Genomic DNA, 18769 nt, shown 5'->3' on the forward strand with positions numbered 1-18769 from the left:
AACAAATGAAAAAAACACACATCCTCCTCACCCGAACCTCTCCTTATTTTCTCTCAATGGAATCACTGGCCCCCATGGTAAATGAAGACCAGTCATACTTTGAGGTCAGGTGCTAAATATGGATCTAATCAAATGACTTTATAAGGAGTACACATGTCCTCACCACCAAAACAGGTTGTGTCCTCTATCTCGGGTTTTACAGTAAACCTAGGAGCATATAAAATCACTCATGAATGCTAGGTAGGTCACCTTATCTCTATGCCAGAGGAATCAATTACAGCTGATTTGAGAAAATGGCTAATGACCAGTCAGTGAGACATAAAGGAGTAGCAAGTTAAAAGGGTAATTAGAACAGAAGGGAGAAGCATTTGAAATCGAGCTTCACAGAGGGTTTTAACTAGCAACAAAAAGTCACTTTGATAGCATCATTGAAGCTAAGGCAGGTAACAAAAAAATAAAGATGGGATAAGAAAATGGAAGGCTTGCATACTTTACTGTATCCTCTCCCACTTAGGTAAGGAACCTGCTGTGCCTGAGATCCTATTTCCAAGGAAAGGGTCACTGAAAGGAGATAAGGGAAAGGGCTGATGTCTGACTGCCAGTATTAAGCGTAAAGGAGAGCCATTTTGCCAAGAACAATACAGCCTGTGGAACTCTTCAAAGAAGGGCCTCGCTAACAGCTCAGTTTGTGACCTACTTTAATGGTACTAAAATAAGGGGAAAATCTTATTCAAAATTAAATACTTGGCCTGTGAACACAGGCATTCTCTTCTACACAGAAACAGTAAGCAATTGCATACTAAACAGTAATTATATAAATATTTTTGGTATTGATCCTGATGAGCAAAACAGGGGTTAAAAAATATATATAAATTCAAAGGAGCAATAGTTACCATAAAAGATGACTCTTATACTTCTGAAAGGGAGCTTGTTTTTATCTTTTAGTTTATAACATGGCAGAGTTGTTGTTGATTTTTTTTTAAGTCAAGATTTAGCATTAGAAAATCTGGGATCAAACTCTGATGCCATCGCTTACTTCAGTAACTAGTGCTTTTAGCTAAGATATTTAACCTCGCTAATCTCAAGTTCGTCATCTCCAAAATAGGAATAACAAGGTTTTCCTTTCCACATCTCAGAGACCAATGTGTAAAATTAGTTTGTCAAAAATGTAAAAGCTACATATTATGGCATGGAGTTGACAGAGGTGAGAACACTTATAGATTGTCACCAGAAAAAAAACAAAATAAACCACTCAATGGGCAATTTATTTAACATTATAGTAAAAGGATAGCCTTTCTTCTTGACTAGGCTTGAGTGCTTGAGGAGATATGCTAAGGAATGGAAAAATTAATTTCTAGAATATTGGGTTCGAGATTATTCAAGAACCACTATGAATTTTCCTCAAAGAACAAAAATTACAAATGGCAAGTTTGAGCCTCGGAAAAAATACGTACCTTTTTCTCTTTTCAGACCCGCATTATTTGCAAACCATGATCTGGATGTCCCAAACATTGCAGCCACACAAAATTCTCCTCCCATTGATTTGCTGGGTGAAATCTGTGGAGGTGGTTTAACTTTGCTTGAAAAATAAAATGATAGTAGAAAAAATAACCATGATGAACTCATAATCCCTGAGATAATGACATATTTTCCTTAAAATTTCACCCTCCAATGTGAGCATGCATTTTGCCTTAAGTAATAACTAACTGGTGGTGTGAGATTTCTGTCTCCAGTAAAAAGTAAAATTAGTTCAAAGTTCCAGAGCACTGTCAGAACAGCAATTGATAAGACCAATAAAAATTAACTCCTTTTTTAAGCATGTGCTGGCGAAATCCAAGTCACTTCTTTTCAGATGGATTAACATTTCCCTGGAGATTTCAAAGTGGAACAACGGAACCAGAATAAACATCTCAGGATAATAAAATAGCTTACCATTTTCATTTTGATATGTAAGATGCAGGATTGACGATACAGTTAAATGAAGACGACATAAATGAAAATAACGAGATGATACAGAATGAAACCCTGAAAATGCTCTCAGCCACAATGCTATGTAGAGTAAGACAATGTATGGAGAGAAGATGTAACAATGTAATTATATTCACTGATCTTCTGATTTGTCATTTATTTTTTCTTTCTGGATTTGTGAAAATGAGGTAGCTATTTTTATTGTCTCCCATATGTTTGAGGACACATTAAATAACTGCTGCTATTTCATATAGTGACCATTAAAAAGCACTTGTTTTCTTCACTGTTTTCCCCAAATCAGCTTGCATACTATCAGCTTCTAATATCAACCTTTCGTCTTCTTTCACATCCTTTATTTCTCTTTTTTGATTTGTCAAAGGCTTCCCCCCAAAGCTCATTAGCAATTCTACCAACCACCTTAAATGGCAGTGTAATTTTCTCTAATTCATAGACCAGGAAATAGCTTCACTGTACACTGGTCAAGATCACAGCCCAGTCAGGGCACAGGAATAACAGAGCCCTGATGTTCCTACTCTGCTCGTCTGTCTTCAATGTTAACTGACGTTATTTCTACCTTCTTTTCCTCACTATTCTTCATCTCTTTATCTTTCAATAAAGTATAGTTGGATGGAGAAAGATTGGTTTTTGGACTCAGGAAGAAACCTGAGTATGAATCCCAACGCTACTACTTATTAGCTTTGCAATTTTGGTTAAGTTATTTAACGTCTTGGGGCTCAAACTATTAATACATAAAATTAAAACAGTAATCCCTACCTTATAGGGTTAATTTAAGGATTATTGCATTTGTTCTCAAAGTGTGGTCCCTGGCTAGCAGTACCACTTGGGAACTTCTTACCATGTGAATATTCATCAGGCCACACCCCAGACCTACTGAATGAGAAAATTCTGGGGGTGGAGCCTAATAATTTGTGTTTTTTTTTTTAAGGTTCCCTCCAGGAGATTCTGGTTCATGCTCAGGTTTAAGAAACACTGGATTAGGTAAAGCGCATAAAGTTCTAAGGGCAGTGCCTTCCTAATTAACAACATTACCTCTCTTCTATACAGCACACCTAATTTTTAAAAAAATGAGAATCTCAGTTTCTAGGTCCATATGACATTTGAAATATGTGAGAGACTATTTTACTTCATAAGCCTTCCGCTTTTACATCCTTCTGCTAGAGAAAGCAAAAAGTCTGGATCGGGGGCCATTGTGATTGGACTTTTTGGTCTCTCCCTTTGTACCAAATCCACAGTAATGCGCATTGCTATATATGAAAAGGTCTCTTCTTTTATTAGATTATTTCATTAACGTTTCTTAAACACTTCACATCATTACTCATGAAGATCACATCCATGCTCAAAATGATACTTTGAGCATGGATGACACTAGTCACAGTGAGACTTCCACTGACTGACAGGGAATAAAGACATAGTTTTTTAAAAAGTTTCTGTGAGGCAATGAACCTGGTTCTACAAATTTTCACATCTTCCTTCTTGCATCTGCCACAAGTGCAATAACCTTTGCCACAACTGCCATAATCTACCAGTAGAAAAGAAGACTCCTGTCTACCTATACCTGAACATCCATGCACCATCCCTTGGTATCTGGGGAACCAGGATCAGAATTGCTTTTTCTGGTTATGATGCTCTCTGTTGTACTGTCTTAGAATGTAAACTCTCATCCAAAGCCTTTATCTCCATAACTGACCTACTGTCATCGAGCTGTTAAGTTCCTGGAACTTTTAAGTTCCACTGGTCGTTTTTAACACTTAGGATTTTAGGAGGTTGGAGGGCGGAGGAGGGAAGAAAAAAAAAAAAACCATTCCGGAATTTTTTGAAATGTGTTTCTAATTGTGTGACTAAGTGTTCTTACTAGAATCACCATCAGAGAACAATGGGACTATAATGTACAAATAAACTTTACCAAGGCAAATTCAAAGCTCTTTGCAAATTATTCATTTTTGTTTTTTAAATCATGTCATAAGCAACAAGATAGGAAAGAAGTGAGCATGCCACTTCTTAAGAGAGACCATGGTGCATCTAAACTACATATCCTAAATAGACTTAAAAATAGTTGCTAGTGGGCCAGATAGCTAACTTTATAACCTAACAATGAAGAATAGAAATATGATAGAACATCAATTTATTCTTTGGCCATAAAAACATATTCTGTATGTTTATTAACTTACAGTCTAATCAGGTGATGTCAAAAGTTAAACTCTCTTAACACTTCTTTAGTGTTACATATTACTCGGCTTCTGAACACAAAACTAAAAAGCATCAACACAGTATCACTTTATATAAACTCATTATCGCCTACAGAGAATAAGTATCTTTTGGTAAAAGTATGCTTAACATTATGTAAAGAATGATCTATTTTATACTTAGACTTCATTATTTCTTCCTTTCCTCTAATACGCCCTTAATAAATCACATTAGGAAAAAAAAATGTGCTTAATAAGTAATCAAAAGAGTTTTCATCTCTGAAAATAACCTGCTATCTCCTACATGACATAGTGCTATGTGTTGGGTATCAAGCTGTTTCTACCATCAATCTACGCTTGGAATGATTTTGGTATTTAAGCAAAATAGAACATAAAAATATATCCATGTGTAGACTTTCAGAATAATAAAAAAAGAATATAAAGATTACTATTAATAAAGTCTTTTCTATGTGATATACCCAATTGGGAGAAATTTTAACTTTGACTCAATTTGCTCTTCGTTCTACATCTTTTTAAAAATACCAAGACTGGGAATGTTGGGTAGAAGCAGAAATGAACTTTTCCACAATGACCCAGAATATTTCTGTTGCAAAATAACCTTTTGTTGGCAGAAAGATAAAACACTGAAAAATGATACATATGTGAAAAGAATAAAAGTGAAAAGAGCTAGCCTTGTAAATCGTGTTCTCTTATACACTGGTGACCTAACTATTTTAGGAAAGCATCGCAGTTCTAGCCCTTTTTTTTCTTTCTTCCTCTCAACATTTTCCTTTATTCTCTGAAAAGGACTTGACAAATCTCATCACAACACATTTGCAAGTTTAAAAAGAATAATTAACTCTGGATATTTGCAGGCCTTCTCTCATTTATATATTGATTTATTAATAATACGATATAAAAAATATAATTGCAACGTACATGAGAGTCCAGAAATTCAATTGTGTTATGGTTACAAATGAGAACAAAACATACTGATTATGCTGATGGACTCTTTTCTACTGAGAACTCCTGCTCTTCACTCCCCTGAGCTCAAGTTCAAAAATAAAAAGAAATGTTTGGATTAACTTTTGAGCAAAACGTAAAAGAAAAATGGAATGAATTCAATTTTTATATCAGGCAAAATAATAATTATAAAACATTTACTAAACTTGACACAAGATAACATAATCAAAAGTAACAAACATACAATGAAACGAACAAAAAAAAAGATGAACAAATAAGATGCTAAATTAAAACTCTGGAATTTAACTTTTTGTCATTTCTAGAAGACTTAACTATCTAACCACAGAATAAGAATCATTTTCACTGCTACTAGAAGTTCTGGGGACACAAGCATTACAACATCTTTAAGACTATTTATAAAGACTACTGAAGTTACCCATTGGCTTTTACTGTATTATGTAATCTACTAAGATTAACATATTGCATTTCTCTTGCCTGTCTTTTTTCTCTACACTCTATTGCAAAGTTAAAAAAAAAAAGCAAAACTCTAATGACATCTGCTTTAAAATTACAGAAAAATGATGCCCATCTGGATAATTTTACTCTGCACTTTACAATAGGATATAAGTGATTTATCTATGGATAGTGTCAAAAGCAGCAATGAGGTTTGGTGTCTTGTTCAGAAGGACACAAGCGTGAAAAGAGCTAAACTGAGATAGAAGCACTGTTTCTTTCCTTATCTAAAACATAAGGCTACAGTCAATGTTTCAGTTTAAATGCTAGACGCAGCATCATCGATGTAAGAATTACAAGTGATACAATGTCTTGGCGTTAAAGAAATAATTTTCTTTATACTACTCACTGTGATTGTTTTCAAAAGGAATTTAGAGTTTTTCTCTCACTTTCGATTTTATTTTTCTAAAATAAGAATTAAGGGGGAAACCGAAAGTATTTTATTTTAAATAGATACTAATAATATATCTAAAATTATTCTATCACGAATTGTTCTTAAAGATCTAAGATTTATGTAAACTTTGCAAATAAGATTCATCTCCATATAAATCTTTCCTTTCAAAAATAAAATTATAATATTTTTAACATTCTCAAAAGAATAAGATTAGTTTAAATTAACGATTTAAATAAAGATTGAATACTCTCAGACAGTGCTAATTAAAAGTTTAAATATAATTCGATATGTAAATCTTAATTCTTCTGTAAAATTCACCTTATATAATACAAAGACAAGTTATGAGTAAGGTTATATTCAAATGGACTATCTTTTGTCCATACTGTTATGTATATATTTTTTCTTTTGACTAAATAACAGTAGCTTAAACACAATACTACAGCACAGTAGGAGCTCAATAAATACTCGTTACTTACAAAATTCATTTAAAAAAATTCACAACGGTTATTTCTCTTAAAATTTCTGAATTAAAAAAGTATATCATATGTGTGTTTCTTTTACTTTATTTTATACAATCTTTCAAACGCAAATATCCTGGAGGATACATAATCTCTGGAATGCATAAAGTAGCTAAAATGTCAAAGATGGCCTGCATAGTTAACTTCCCAACAAGCTTATTTTGTTATCAAAGGGAAAGACATTATTTTAAACTGACTCATCTGAAACTGCATTATTTTAAACAATTAAACCAGTTTATCAAAGAATGAAGAATTAGCAGAAATTGTGATCAAAAGAAAATCTTGGTTAAATATAAATGCTGCAACTTGAAAGTAATAAAAATTTTGTATAAAATTTACATAACATTTTAAGAGGAACTATAAAAGTTTCATATTCTTCCAAAAAATAAATATTACCCTACAAGTGGAAGTACTATAAATGTATTTATTTAACATAATGTTTTATTTCAGAACAGTAAAAACATTCTCAAGCTGAATGCTAAATATCATGGAAAAATAGCAAAAACTGTTACAACAAAGAAGTTCTTATAAACAACGTGGAAGAAGTTGTCAAATTTATATTCATTTTGCTGCCTTAATTTGAGGTTTCATTAAGATCTTAATGGGAAAAACATGCACCACTAGCAAAGGAACGTATTTTAAAGGAGGATCTTTCAGGCTAGCATAAGTGACTAAAAACGAGTTTCTTGTGAGCTAACGATGGCATCAAACAAACCACAAAGCAGTCTTCTAAAAGACAGGCAATGATTTAAAAGTCTACTATATTTCATATATCCCTTTCTTTAATCTGGCTCTTTTAATCTTGTTTCAACCTCAAATCATTTCGGGTTGACAAGTGCTTTTGCTTAAATTTGAGGAGCACATAAGCTGTTGAAGAAATGGACTTTTCTTATTTAACATACAACATTTGTTACTCCATCTTTACTTCTATGCAAAAACTTCAATCTTTATTAACATACTAAAACTCTTTTCTTTGTACTTAGAATGAGACATTTATCCTAAGATGGAATTTAATTCTAAGTTTAGTCCACAAAGAAATTTTGTCATGTTGAATCTGGCATTTAAAAATAGACTACTCACTATAAACTCCTAAGTAAGATTCATGTATCTCATTTGTTTTTTTTTTTTTTTAAAGAAATCTGGTTAACGAAAAGAATAAAGATAGACTTTCAAGAAATTTTTATTCATTTATACCCTGAACTTGTTTAAAATAGGTTTACAACCTGTGTCCTAATTTTGATGGAATCGCATAGTGTAACAGTACTGAGAACTACACATATGATATGTTGGGCAACATAACTTATATTGCCCAAAACTTCCTTTTAGCTCACTTACTCTTAAAAGCCAAAAAACATAATCTAAGATAAAGAAGTATCTTTTCAAAAATGGTATTCTTCTCCTAAATAAGAAAAGAAATAATAATAGTAGCAACTAACATTTATGGAGCTCTTACTATGTGCCAGGCAGTGTTCTAAGCAGTTTATACTGTCAGTTCATTTAATTCTCACAATGAACCTATTAGTTAGGTGCTAATGGTAACTAACTCAATTTAACAGATAAGGGAACCAAGAAGCAGAAAGGTTTTAGAAAAATCACCCAAGATCATATAGGTAGGAAGTGAATGAACTGGGATTCAAGACCTAGGTAGTCTGATTCTGGAGCCCTGACTCTTAATCATTATGTTAAACACAGTATACAAGGTTCTAAACACGTTCTGCTTTACGTTATTACATAAAAGTATTAAATATACTGTTTCTTTTCAATGTTCATCGTGTCCAAGACAAAGTTGTATTTCATGCATTGTTACATAAGAATTTTCTGGAATAATTAAGTTAAGGTATATAGGTGCTACTAACTCAAAATAATAAATTATTTAGGAGTTTTTATGTGAAACACAAATTTTCTCATCTTGTAGCTCCTTAGACACTGAAATTATTCAAAACAGAAGTGACTCTTGTTCCTTTGGTACCAAATAAAATGCCGTAAAAATTTATAGGGTATTTTTAGTATACCTTAAATATATTTATATTTCAAAATAAATCATGTCTTCCAGTGTTCAGGATGATATGTAGGGACCTTCTATTACTATAACACTCAAAGCCTTAAACTTGGATGTTAGCTTTGTCTTATACACTAGCATGATGAAAGAACTCTTCTAATTTCTTTTTCTTTAATAATAATCTCTGGCTTTTCTTTTTTTTTTTAATTTGACTTTTCAAGAACTGAAATAAAACCAAGAAAACTGCTCTTTTAAAGCTTAAATATCAACATTCATGTCCCATCTACAAATTATTCAGCAATTTGGTGCATCTATCTGTGATCAGGCCATGCAACTGAAAACAACAGTACAAAACAGTTATTTTCTGAGAGTACAACAAATGAATTAGGCATGCGGGACTGAATTGGGACTCACCATGGAGCTTTTATGGAAAAACACCCCGCTCCAAACAGATAAGGCCTTCATGGAAAAGGGGGGAAAATGCACAAAAAATTAGAGGAAAACTCATTTAACATTAACGAATACATGTAAATCATACTGTTATAGAGTATGGATAAAATAACTGAAAAAATTAGTAATCATTTGTAATTCTGCAGTAAATACTAATGAGTCTGATATAACCAATAAAAATGATGTATAGTACAAGTCCCTTAATTTTCATAGGGTAGGGATTTCAAAATGTTCTATTTCTCCCCCTTTTCTGGAGCACCCCTGCAGGGTTCCTAAGGTAAAATAAAAAATAAATTTCACTTCTGAGGCCCTTTAAAACAAAGTATAAGTTAAATGGAATAATCAAATGGAGAAAAGAGTGGGATTGGTAGCAACAGAGGTGTGGTTGTGTAACACGAAATGTTTAAAACTAGCTGAAGATAACAAAAAATTTGATAAGCATATTCTGCTGTTTACCGGTGGCAGACTCAGAGCCATGGAAGGAAGCACATATTTCAAAGTTGCTAATTTCCAGTAAGTTGAACTGCATTTTGCTGGCCAAAGGAACAAAAGCTTAACACAAGTAGTATGATTTATTCTCATTTAGGGTCACATTCCAGGAAACTGACATTTCTCTTAATAGTGGTACAACAGATTAGCTTCCTCTACCTGGCCTGCATTGGGCTAGGTTGGATTCAGTCAACTAAAGCCACAATTGCCTGTTTTAAATATAACTAGAGATATAAAATTAGACTTCGGTGTTACACATATTTCTTCTTAATACTCAGTTCACAGTATTTAAGATGTGCTATGCATATTTGCACACAAAGACAACTGGCTGATTTAATCATATCCAGAACAAAACGTTGCTGTAGCATCTGACATTTGGAAGGAAGACGTAACAAATTGAGAAGGAAAACACATTGGCAAAACTTGGATATTTTCTTCTTCAACTTTGGTGCTAAGGACATGAAAAAAAAAATCCTGCTAATTAGCATTAATCTCCCAGTGAATTCAGTATATTTGACCACAAATTGAAACTTGAGGTTTATGTTTTCACAACACCAAGTACAATTCTGAGAACTCAAGCACAGAAAATAGAAAGAAAAGAACAGAAGAGTAAGAGATACTCAAAGACTAAGCTGGAAGAACTGAGATATTGTGGGCGGAGGGGAACCTTACAGATGGTGCCAATGAAAAGCAAGGAACTCTTCACACAGTTAATGGAAAGAGCAGAACCAGAGATATGGTGTCATCATTCACATTTAAAACAGTGGATTTCAAACATTTATTGACTGTGACCCATAGAAATATATTTTAGGGTGCAAGCTGATATGTACGTGAACACATACAAATTGAAACAACATAAATTGGAACAATTTAATGTGTTTTTTGTTTGTAATCAACTTTACTATTTTCTATTTCAATGTTTTGTAAACATTCAAGTTGGGATTTAGTGATAATGAAAGTTAATGCATATTCTAACAGGGTAGGTCTGGGTAGGGCCTGAGACTATAGTTCTAACAAGCTCCTAGGAAAATGCCAAAGCTGTGTTTTCAGAAACAGTAGCAAAATTGCATTTTATTCTATTCTATTTAACTAATGGAAAAAAGTCAGAGTCCCCTTTTCCTGATTTCACGATTCACTAATTATTTCCAAAACAAAATTTACTAATTACATCAGAAACTAATACAGCTCACCCTGCACTTTGACAAATACCGATTTAAACAACTGAGACCATGCATGAAGATCCCAATCTCTCCATAGCATAGTGATGCCATGTGGAAATGACTAGAAAATAGAAAGTTCAATACGTTTTCACGTGCCCACAAATACCTCACGAGTATGGAGGTTATTGTTGGTACACAGTACCCAACTTCCTTTAGTTTTCTTCATGTGAAAAACCACCTGAAATAATCAAATAGTTCAAGTGATTCTGACAGGAGTGCTTGTGATCAGATGCTCTTAGTGTATATTGTATCGATGCCGGACAGTCTCTAATCTCATTCCAAATATCAGAATACAGCCGATTCACTGTAAAGAATTTGAAAGTTTTATCTAAGTCCTCTTATGACTTAAAAGGCTTCTCAAAAACCAAACAAACAAAAATGAAACGAAAACTTAAAGTTTCTACATTTCAAAAGACCAGCTGATGTCTCCCACCTATAGGGGCAGTAAACACCTTTCTCCAGGTTTAGGTTTATATATATATATAAACACACACACACACATATACATATATACACACATACACGTATATGAAACATGTATATATATATATATATAAAACATGTATATATATATATATATATATACATGCACACACATATATATATACATGAAACATGTATTCACCAAACACTTTAAAAAAAACTTTTAAAAAAATCTCCTAGATTTTCCTTTCCAGGCAGTAGTAGCACATTACCAAGAACAAAATTTCTACAGCCATGTCCTTCCCCACAATCCCAAAATGCACTGTTAACTATCCAGACACTGCAGTAAACATCCCTGTATTAAACTGCAGCATTGTCAAGTTTAAAGGCAATATAGTTTTTCACTGCTCACAACATAACCCAGTTGTGTAAGGTTAAAGTTATACTTCTTCAATTAAATAAGGATCTGCTGGCTACACAGCTCAAGGAGAAATCAGAGCGCTGGGGAAACAGGGTGAGAATCCGCTTTAGAATGTACACTTGGCATGTCTCCCAACTACATTCACCCACTTCTTACCCACTCCTACAAACTGGACCTCTGCCACATACATGTAAAAGAAGAGCCACAAACTCCAAGGAATTAGAGTGACTGATGTAATTACTAACTTTGTATGGGTAGTGTCAGCTGTTCTTTTGAAATGTGCCTGCTTCATCTTTTCTCAATAGCAAAAGGATGAATATATAAAGTCGCAAAGGACAAGCCCATGATCCAGCTGTCTTCACCTATGATTTTCCCCTCCCCCTCCACAACCCATAGTTTTATATGGGGGTGGATAGAAGGAGAAAGAGAGTATGTGAGCAGGAATATATATCGAATTAAAATTGTATTAACATATGCGACTCTATCACATTCAGACAGACATTAAGAACCTGCGTGTTCCAAGAACTACTAAATTTCAGCAGATATAATAATCCTGCCACATAAAACCTATTCACTCTGTCATGACTATGTCCTTTTTAAGCTGAATTCTGACTGAAAAACATCAGGACTGGCCAAGAAACTAAAAATCCAGAAATATTTATTATAGACTTATTTATAGTCCAGCGTGAAATGACTTGGCCATTGGTTCTCAAAGGGTTTTTTCTGGAGATTCTCAGAAGACAGGAAGGAATTGTGTTTTATATCATTAATGCTATGTAAGTCTGATTCATTTTGTTGAATGCCACATAGCACCACAAAAGCTTTGGTCTTACTAGCTAAAAATAAGGCAAATGTGAAGACTTCTTAAATATGATTAAAAAATAAAACTAGATTTGATTTGAACATGGTGAAATCTTCTATAACCTGGCTAAAAAGGTATTAATAACAATTAGGTTCAACATCTGCAGAGTTAAAGAAATTGTAGGAGTTTAAGAGGAAAATCTATAAATATACTGTGAAAGTCCTGTTTTTCAATTGGTCATGTCCTATGAGAACCTAGGCACTGTTAACCTAACAGACATCGCAATGAACACAAATATTAAATGTAATGAACAGAGAAAAAGTAGAAGCCTACACAGTGTGATGAGTAAAATTATAAAGTAGAGCTGTCTTCTCTAACAATATATTTTAGAAGCTCTAATGACTGCTACATTCTGTATGCTCCCTAAGGAGCAACTAAAACGGACTCACATGCATATATGAGCAAATTAGTCCTCATGTCATTTTCCACTGTTACTTTTCATTTTTAATTTAAACCACCCCCGCCCCTCTCCCCCCCCACTAACTAAAGAGACCTATGGCACTGTTGGCCCTCAAATTATTGATCTGTAAAGCAAATTAAAGCTGAAACAGGTAAACTGTCTAATATGAGATATATTCAACATGCAAATTTAAATTACATACTCAAGATTTTCATTAGAAAAACATTTGATAATGTTCAAATTCTGCCAGATGTGGCAGAAAAGAGACTGGAGTAGCCTAAATAGACTGCCAAATTTTTGCAGAAAGTTATTTCTGACTTTTAATATAGTATATAGTAGGCTTTATCCAAAAAAATAAATCCACATATTTATGGTAAAATGGAACAAACTATAGTGTGATTTAAGTACTCTACTGATTTAGCACCAAAATTGGAAACTCAAACTATGGTAAGTATATTGCACATGTAGACATATCCACATATACTCTAATGAAAGAGAATATACTGTCCATTATTTTACATCTGAGACCAAATATTTATAGCTTAGCTATCACGAACTAATACCTAGACAAGACAGGTATTAGTGAGGTGGATAATTATCATGTATTACTGTATCTAGTGGTCTTTCTCCAAATATTTCCTATTTAATTCTCAGAACTTCACCTGTAAGGTTTGAGGCTTGGGCCAAACTGTCTAGATGAGCCAAGTTAGACCTAATGGAATCCGAAGTAGGTACAGACCTTCTTCGAGGCCTACTATATGCCAGTGTCATTTACTCACCTTAGCAAGCTCTGATGGCACATTTAGTCCGCAAATTTCAACTACGGATAATCAAATAAATCCCGTTAAATGTTGCCATCTCCACATAAGAACAACCACCTGCAGTTTCTAAATGGAGCTCTTGTCAGCACTGGCCCAGGGCTCAACAGTGAATCAGGCTCAGAAATTAAGTAATGGAGTCTAAGACGTGGTAGGAACTCACATGCTATAAAGCTTAAAAAATTATAATCTATCCCTACGAACTTTTATTTTTTAGATGAAGAAACTTTCCTATGACACACTGGGAATAGGTGACAGAACCAAGATGAGAAGGCAGGGCTTCAGACTCTTCTACTATATTAACTAACCTACTTTTATAGGTTGGGCCCAAGGTTCCTAATACCTGACTCAAATTGCTCACGAAGAAATTAATAAATATAAAAATTGGGCTGGAGAAAGGAGCAGGAAGCTGCTCCATATAAGGAAAAGGAAACCTGTGAAAGAGAATCAATCATTTCATGTTCACTTCTCTGAAAATGGTCAGCTACTTAAGAGCAAGGAAGTAACTTCATTTCCAATTTCTATCTTTTTTGTTCCTATGAAATTACTCTTACCTCTTTGAAATTTACTATTCTCTGCTTGTTCCCATAAAATGATGTGTATATGTTAATAATATGCACATAAAATTAAGCATACTGTTAAAAAGCTATTTAGTAAATTTTTACATTGGAAACAGTAAAAAAAACTTTATCATTTACTTGATTCGTTGACTCAAACACCTGTCCATAAAATTACTGTTTAATAAATCCCTGCTACAAAACTTAACACTCCCAAACAAGGAGTAATGTCTTAGCACCTGTTTTCAGTTTTAACAGATGAAGACAACTATTCTTATTTATTCTTATGATAAAAACGTGATGGAGGTCTTCCTAAGCTTTCAGTCTTATACTGGAAGAAAATGGATCCTGTTTGACTAGGTGATTGTTGAACCAAATGATTTCTAGCACTTCATTGCCTTCATCAGCATACACCACAGCAGGGTTAAGCAACAGCTGTTGCCAAAATAGGCCTTATTTCCTCCAAGTGCTGCTTCAAGGTATAGAACATGAAGGTGTAAATACATCTGTCTTCTGCCATTTGAGTTCTACTGGCACATGCATGTCTTGGAGTAAGACAGATGGTCCCTGACACTGCACAGGCTTCCAGGGATATATATTTCCGAAAATAAGAGGGCAGATGTGAAATATGGTAAGTACACGTTTTATCCCCTGAAGGTTTGAGTTGAGGCTGCCATCTCAATTTGGTTATTCAAACATAGGAACCTAGGCAATCTTTAGAAATCTCTGGGCTAAAAATGAAACTTTTAATGCTTATTTTATGACTTTATGCCAAATATCTAGGACATGGAACAGATAAATGTTGATCTAACCTAAGTATATAATTTTACTATGGGTATACAAGAATTCTTTTTACTGGTCTTGTAACTTTATTATAAGTCTGAATCTATGTCAAAATTTTAGAAATTTAAAACCAAGTACTCATTCTGGGAGAAACAGTAATTATTCTTCCTAAACAATTCAATACAGGACATCCTAAAAAGAATTTAAAAACCTGGCAAAAGGTTTGAAAATTGAGATCAAAAGTATAGTAAATAATATGATACATGTATCTTGAATAAATATTCATTTCAAAGCATATAACTCAAATTCATATTTAATTCAGTAATAAATAATTATTAAATTGTCTATAACATAAGGGAGCCTAATGTACATGCTCTCAAAATCTAGGAATTGTGACCAAGTTTTTAAAAAGTAAAGGAAATAGAATTAATCCAAGTTCACAATGCACGGCAACATAGGAAGACACCAGGTGATTAATGGTTTCTACCCATCTAAGGGCAGAGAAGAAGAGAGTAGCAAGAGAGAATGAGAGAGATTTTGTCTCTTTATTATGGGAAATTTCAAATATATATAAAGGTAAACCCACTTTCCACCCCTCCAAACAAGTATTTTGAGTTAAATTCTATCATATGATTTCGTGCATAGAACTTCAGTTGCTATCGTAGAAATATATTTGGAGAAATTTACTTGAAAGAGAGCTAATTCTGTGCATTAGAAAATAGCATAGCTCTGTAATTTTAAAAACAACCACCACAGACCAGAAACAAAACCAAAATTAAATGCAAGAAGAACAGTTTTGAGTATTCTTTCAATTAGATTCAGACAGACAGAAACTCCTAATTACTTTGTAGAATTTACAATGCTGATTTGGGACCTAGGTTTACTATATTTTTCCTTTTTCCCCTTTAATGTGCCACAAACTCAATTTTATTTCTGCATTTAACAACAGGATCACTTTAATACAAAACTACTCAACTAGGTAGAGGGTCAATTTCTGTGTTATGGTGAAATCTGGAGCTCAAAGGCCTTGTCCTTGAGAATGAGTATTTATTCTTACAAATTTGACTTCTATAAACATCTAGCACAACAATATTAAGACATATTGATATAGGAGCCAAATAATTTAATGTATTCCTTTTGTTGAAAAACCCTGAGGACTATCTAAAGCCAAAGTGGGCTTTTTTCCTGACTAGCCGAATACAGAATTTTAAGACAGTTGTTTCATTTCAAATTAGGTTAAACCTCAGGGTTGCTTATTGATGAAAAGAGGTAATTTGCCTATAGACATATGTATTTTTTGGCACAAAATCGCATTTCAGATTTATTACACAATTAAATACCTAACGATATCTCAGACACTTTATTTTCAGGAACCCAAAGAAGTGATAACTTTATATTCCTAACAGATCGTAATTTTTAAAATTTTTATTTTTATTTATTTTTTAAATTAATTAATTAATTTTTTAGAGTGGCATTGGTTAATGAAATCCGGTAAGTTTCAGCTATACATTTTAACAGTAAGGCATATATATATGTAAAATGTTTAAATAGCTAAATATGCACGAAGATATGAAGGGAGTCATCAAAAGTCTTTGAGGATATTAATGACCAATCTTGATCAGAGCCCAAAACTTAGGACTCTAGCTTTTGAAAACTATAATATCACATTTTCTTGATACCAATGACATTATTATATGTTAATTATACTTAATTACAGATTTTTTTTAAAGGTATTAGAAATACGGTTGTCATCTAAAGTTCTCTCCTTTGTATTTGAGTTAGTCAAAATTTGGGAGTCATTATAAATCCGAATCAGGTCCACAAAAGCAAGAAAATGAAACTGAACTTTCAGACAAAGCCACAAGGCAGCAAGTATAACACTGAGTAGATGGATCTGGTTTCTATTAGCCAATACTGGTTTTCACAACTTGTCACTGCTTTGTTTTTTCTATGAATGTGTGTGTACATGGTTGTGTGTGAGTATGTTTGTGCATGTTCCATACTTTATACTTAATCTGCTGCCATTAAGTCTCATGTGGGCTGGAAATGAAGACATAATCAAAACCACACAAATAAAAAGTATATTTGATTTTTACATATTCAGTCCTCTAAAACAGCTATTAAAAAAGGACCAAGCTTGAAGCCTTACCCTGTTCGTTTAGTGATGGTCCCCAAAGTCATTGGCTGCTTGATTTGTGCAAGAGGCATCAATACCATCAAGCTGGGGAGAGGAGAGAGCCGAGGGTTGCCAGGGTTGTTGTTGGCAAAATTATTGTAGGAGTCTTGGCTGTTCAGTTTCCCTACAAAGAGAAAAATTTTTAAAAGCATCACCAAGGGCAGTTTCCTTCTCTGATAGGGTATGCACTAACTCCACTAATCATTTAAGAAAGCTATCGAAGGTAGAATTGATTCTAAAAGAATCAATATTATATGCATGGGAAAAAAACAAAGGCTACTGGTAACACCAAGTATGACCTAATTATAAATAGAGACTTTATTTAGTGTTTGAGGGTAGAGGAATGGAGAATACCGAATTGGATGGATGTTAAATGGTTATACAAATAATTAGTATTAAATTTAATTATACTTTTATGGTGTTATAAAGAAATATAAGATAGAGAAAATGAAGTGGAAAAATCTAAATTAGTCTAGAGGAGGCATGGAGCATTTCCCTAAACAAGCTTGAGAACAGGCAGGGAGACTATTCTAGCCATGGCAGTCTGTGAAGGCTCGGAGGGCAAAACAAACATGATTCAAAAGGATGAGTCCCACAGAGAGTAGCATGAGTGACGCAGGATGAGACAGACCAAAGTTATAGGCAAAAACATCACCTTTCTCCCAATATGTACCATTTCACATCATAAAATTTAAAAACAAATACACTTCCCTTTATTTTATGCTTGCCATTAATATTAAAAATTAAAAGAACAGTCATTATGGTTCACTAATAATCAGGAAAAACAAACTCCTCTGTGAAATAAAATCTGATCTACACAGAGAGTATTTACTCTAGGCTCACCAGTAAGACAACCACTTCTTAAGCATTTATCTTTTCTCCCTCTCCATGGTCTTTGCATTTTCCAGAATGTCCTACAAATGAAATCATAAAGTATCTAGCATATTGGGTCTCTTCTTTCACTGGCCAATAAGATTCACTGAGATTCACATATTCTACATGTTTCTTTGTGTATCAATAGTTCTTTCCTTTTTATTCCCAAGTATGATCTCATTGTATGAAAGTCTACAGTTTGTTTATCCAGTCATCAGTGAAAAGATATATGATTTCTTTCCAAATTTTGGTTATTATGAATAAAACTGCTATAAACGTTTGTGTACAGGTTTTTATATGTTTGCTTTTATTTTTATTTCTTGATAAATAATCTAGGAATGGAATTGGGGGGTCATAGTAAATGAATGTTTCCACGGCCATAGTAATTTTACGTTTAAGGTTATGAGAAAATGCTGAACAGTTTGACAAAATAGCTGAACAATTTCACATTCCCACCAGCAAAGTAAGACAGTTTCAGTTCTTCCATATACACACCAGAATTTGGTATTGTTATTCTTTTTGATTTTAGTTACTCTGGCTTTTATTTGGATCTCTCTGATGACCAATAATATTTAGTTTTTATTTGTTTGTTTGTTCATATACTTGTGATCCATATTTTTTCTTTGGCAAACTGTTCAAATCTTTTGCCCATTTTAAAAACTGGGTTAATATTTTTGCTGAGATATAATTCATATACTATGAAAGTCACTCTTTTAAAGTATATGATTCTGTGCTGTT

The 18769-nt window shown here is 33.4% G+C and overlaps 1 protein-coding gene across 1 annotated transcript in view; it reads right to left on the reverse strand.

Annotated features, from left to right (window-relative positions):
• The window catches only part of BCAS3 (BCAS3 microtubule associated cell migration factor), a 512946-nt gene that overhangs the window by 283540 nt on the left and 210637 nt on the right, over positions 1 to 18769 (reverse strand). The window contains 3 exon segments of the mRNA XM_039885843.1: positions 1455 to 1579; positions 8974 to 9018; positions 17132 to 17282. Coding sequence (XP_039741777.1) covers positions 1455 to 1579; positions 8974 to 9018; positions 17132 to 17282 — 321 coding nt within the window.

This window comes from Pteropus medius, unplaced genomic scaffold, assembly GCF_902729225.1.
Source record: "Pteropus medius unplaced genomic scaffold, Ma_sr-lr_union100, whole genome shotgun sequence".
Classification (NCBI taxonomy): domain Eukaryota; kingdom Metazoa; phylum Chordata; class Mammalia; order Chiroptera; family Pteropodidae; genus Pteropus; species Pteropus medius.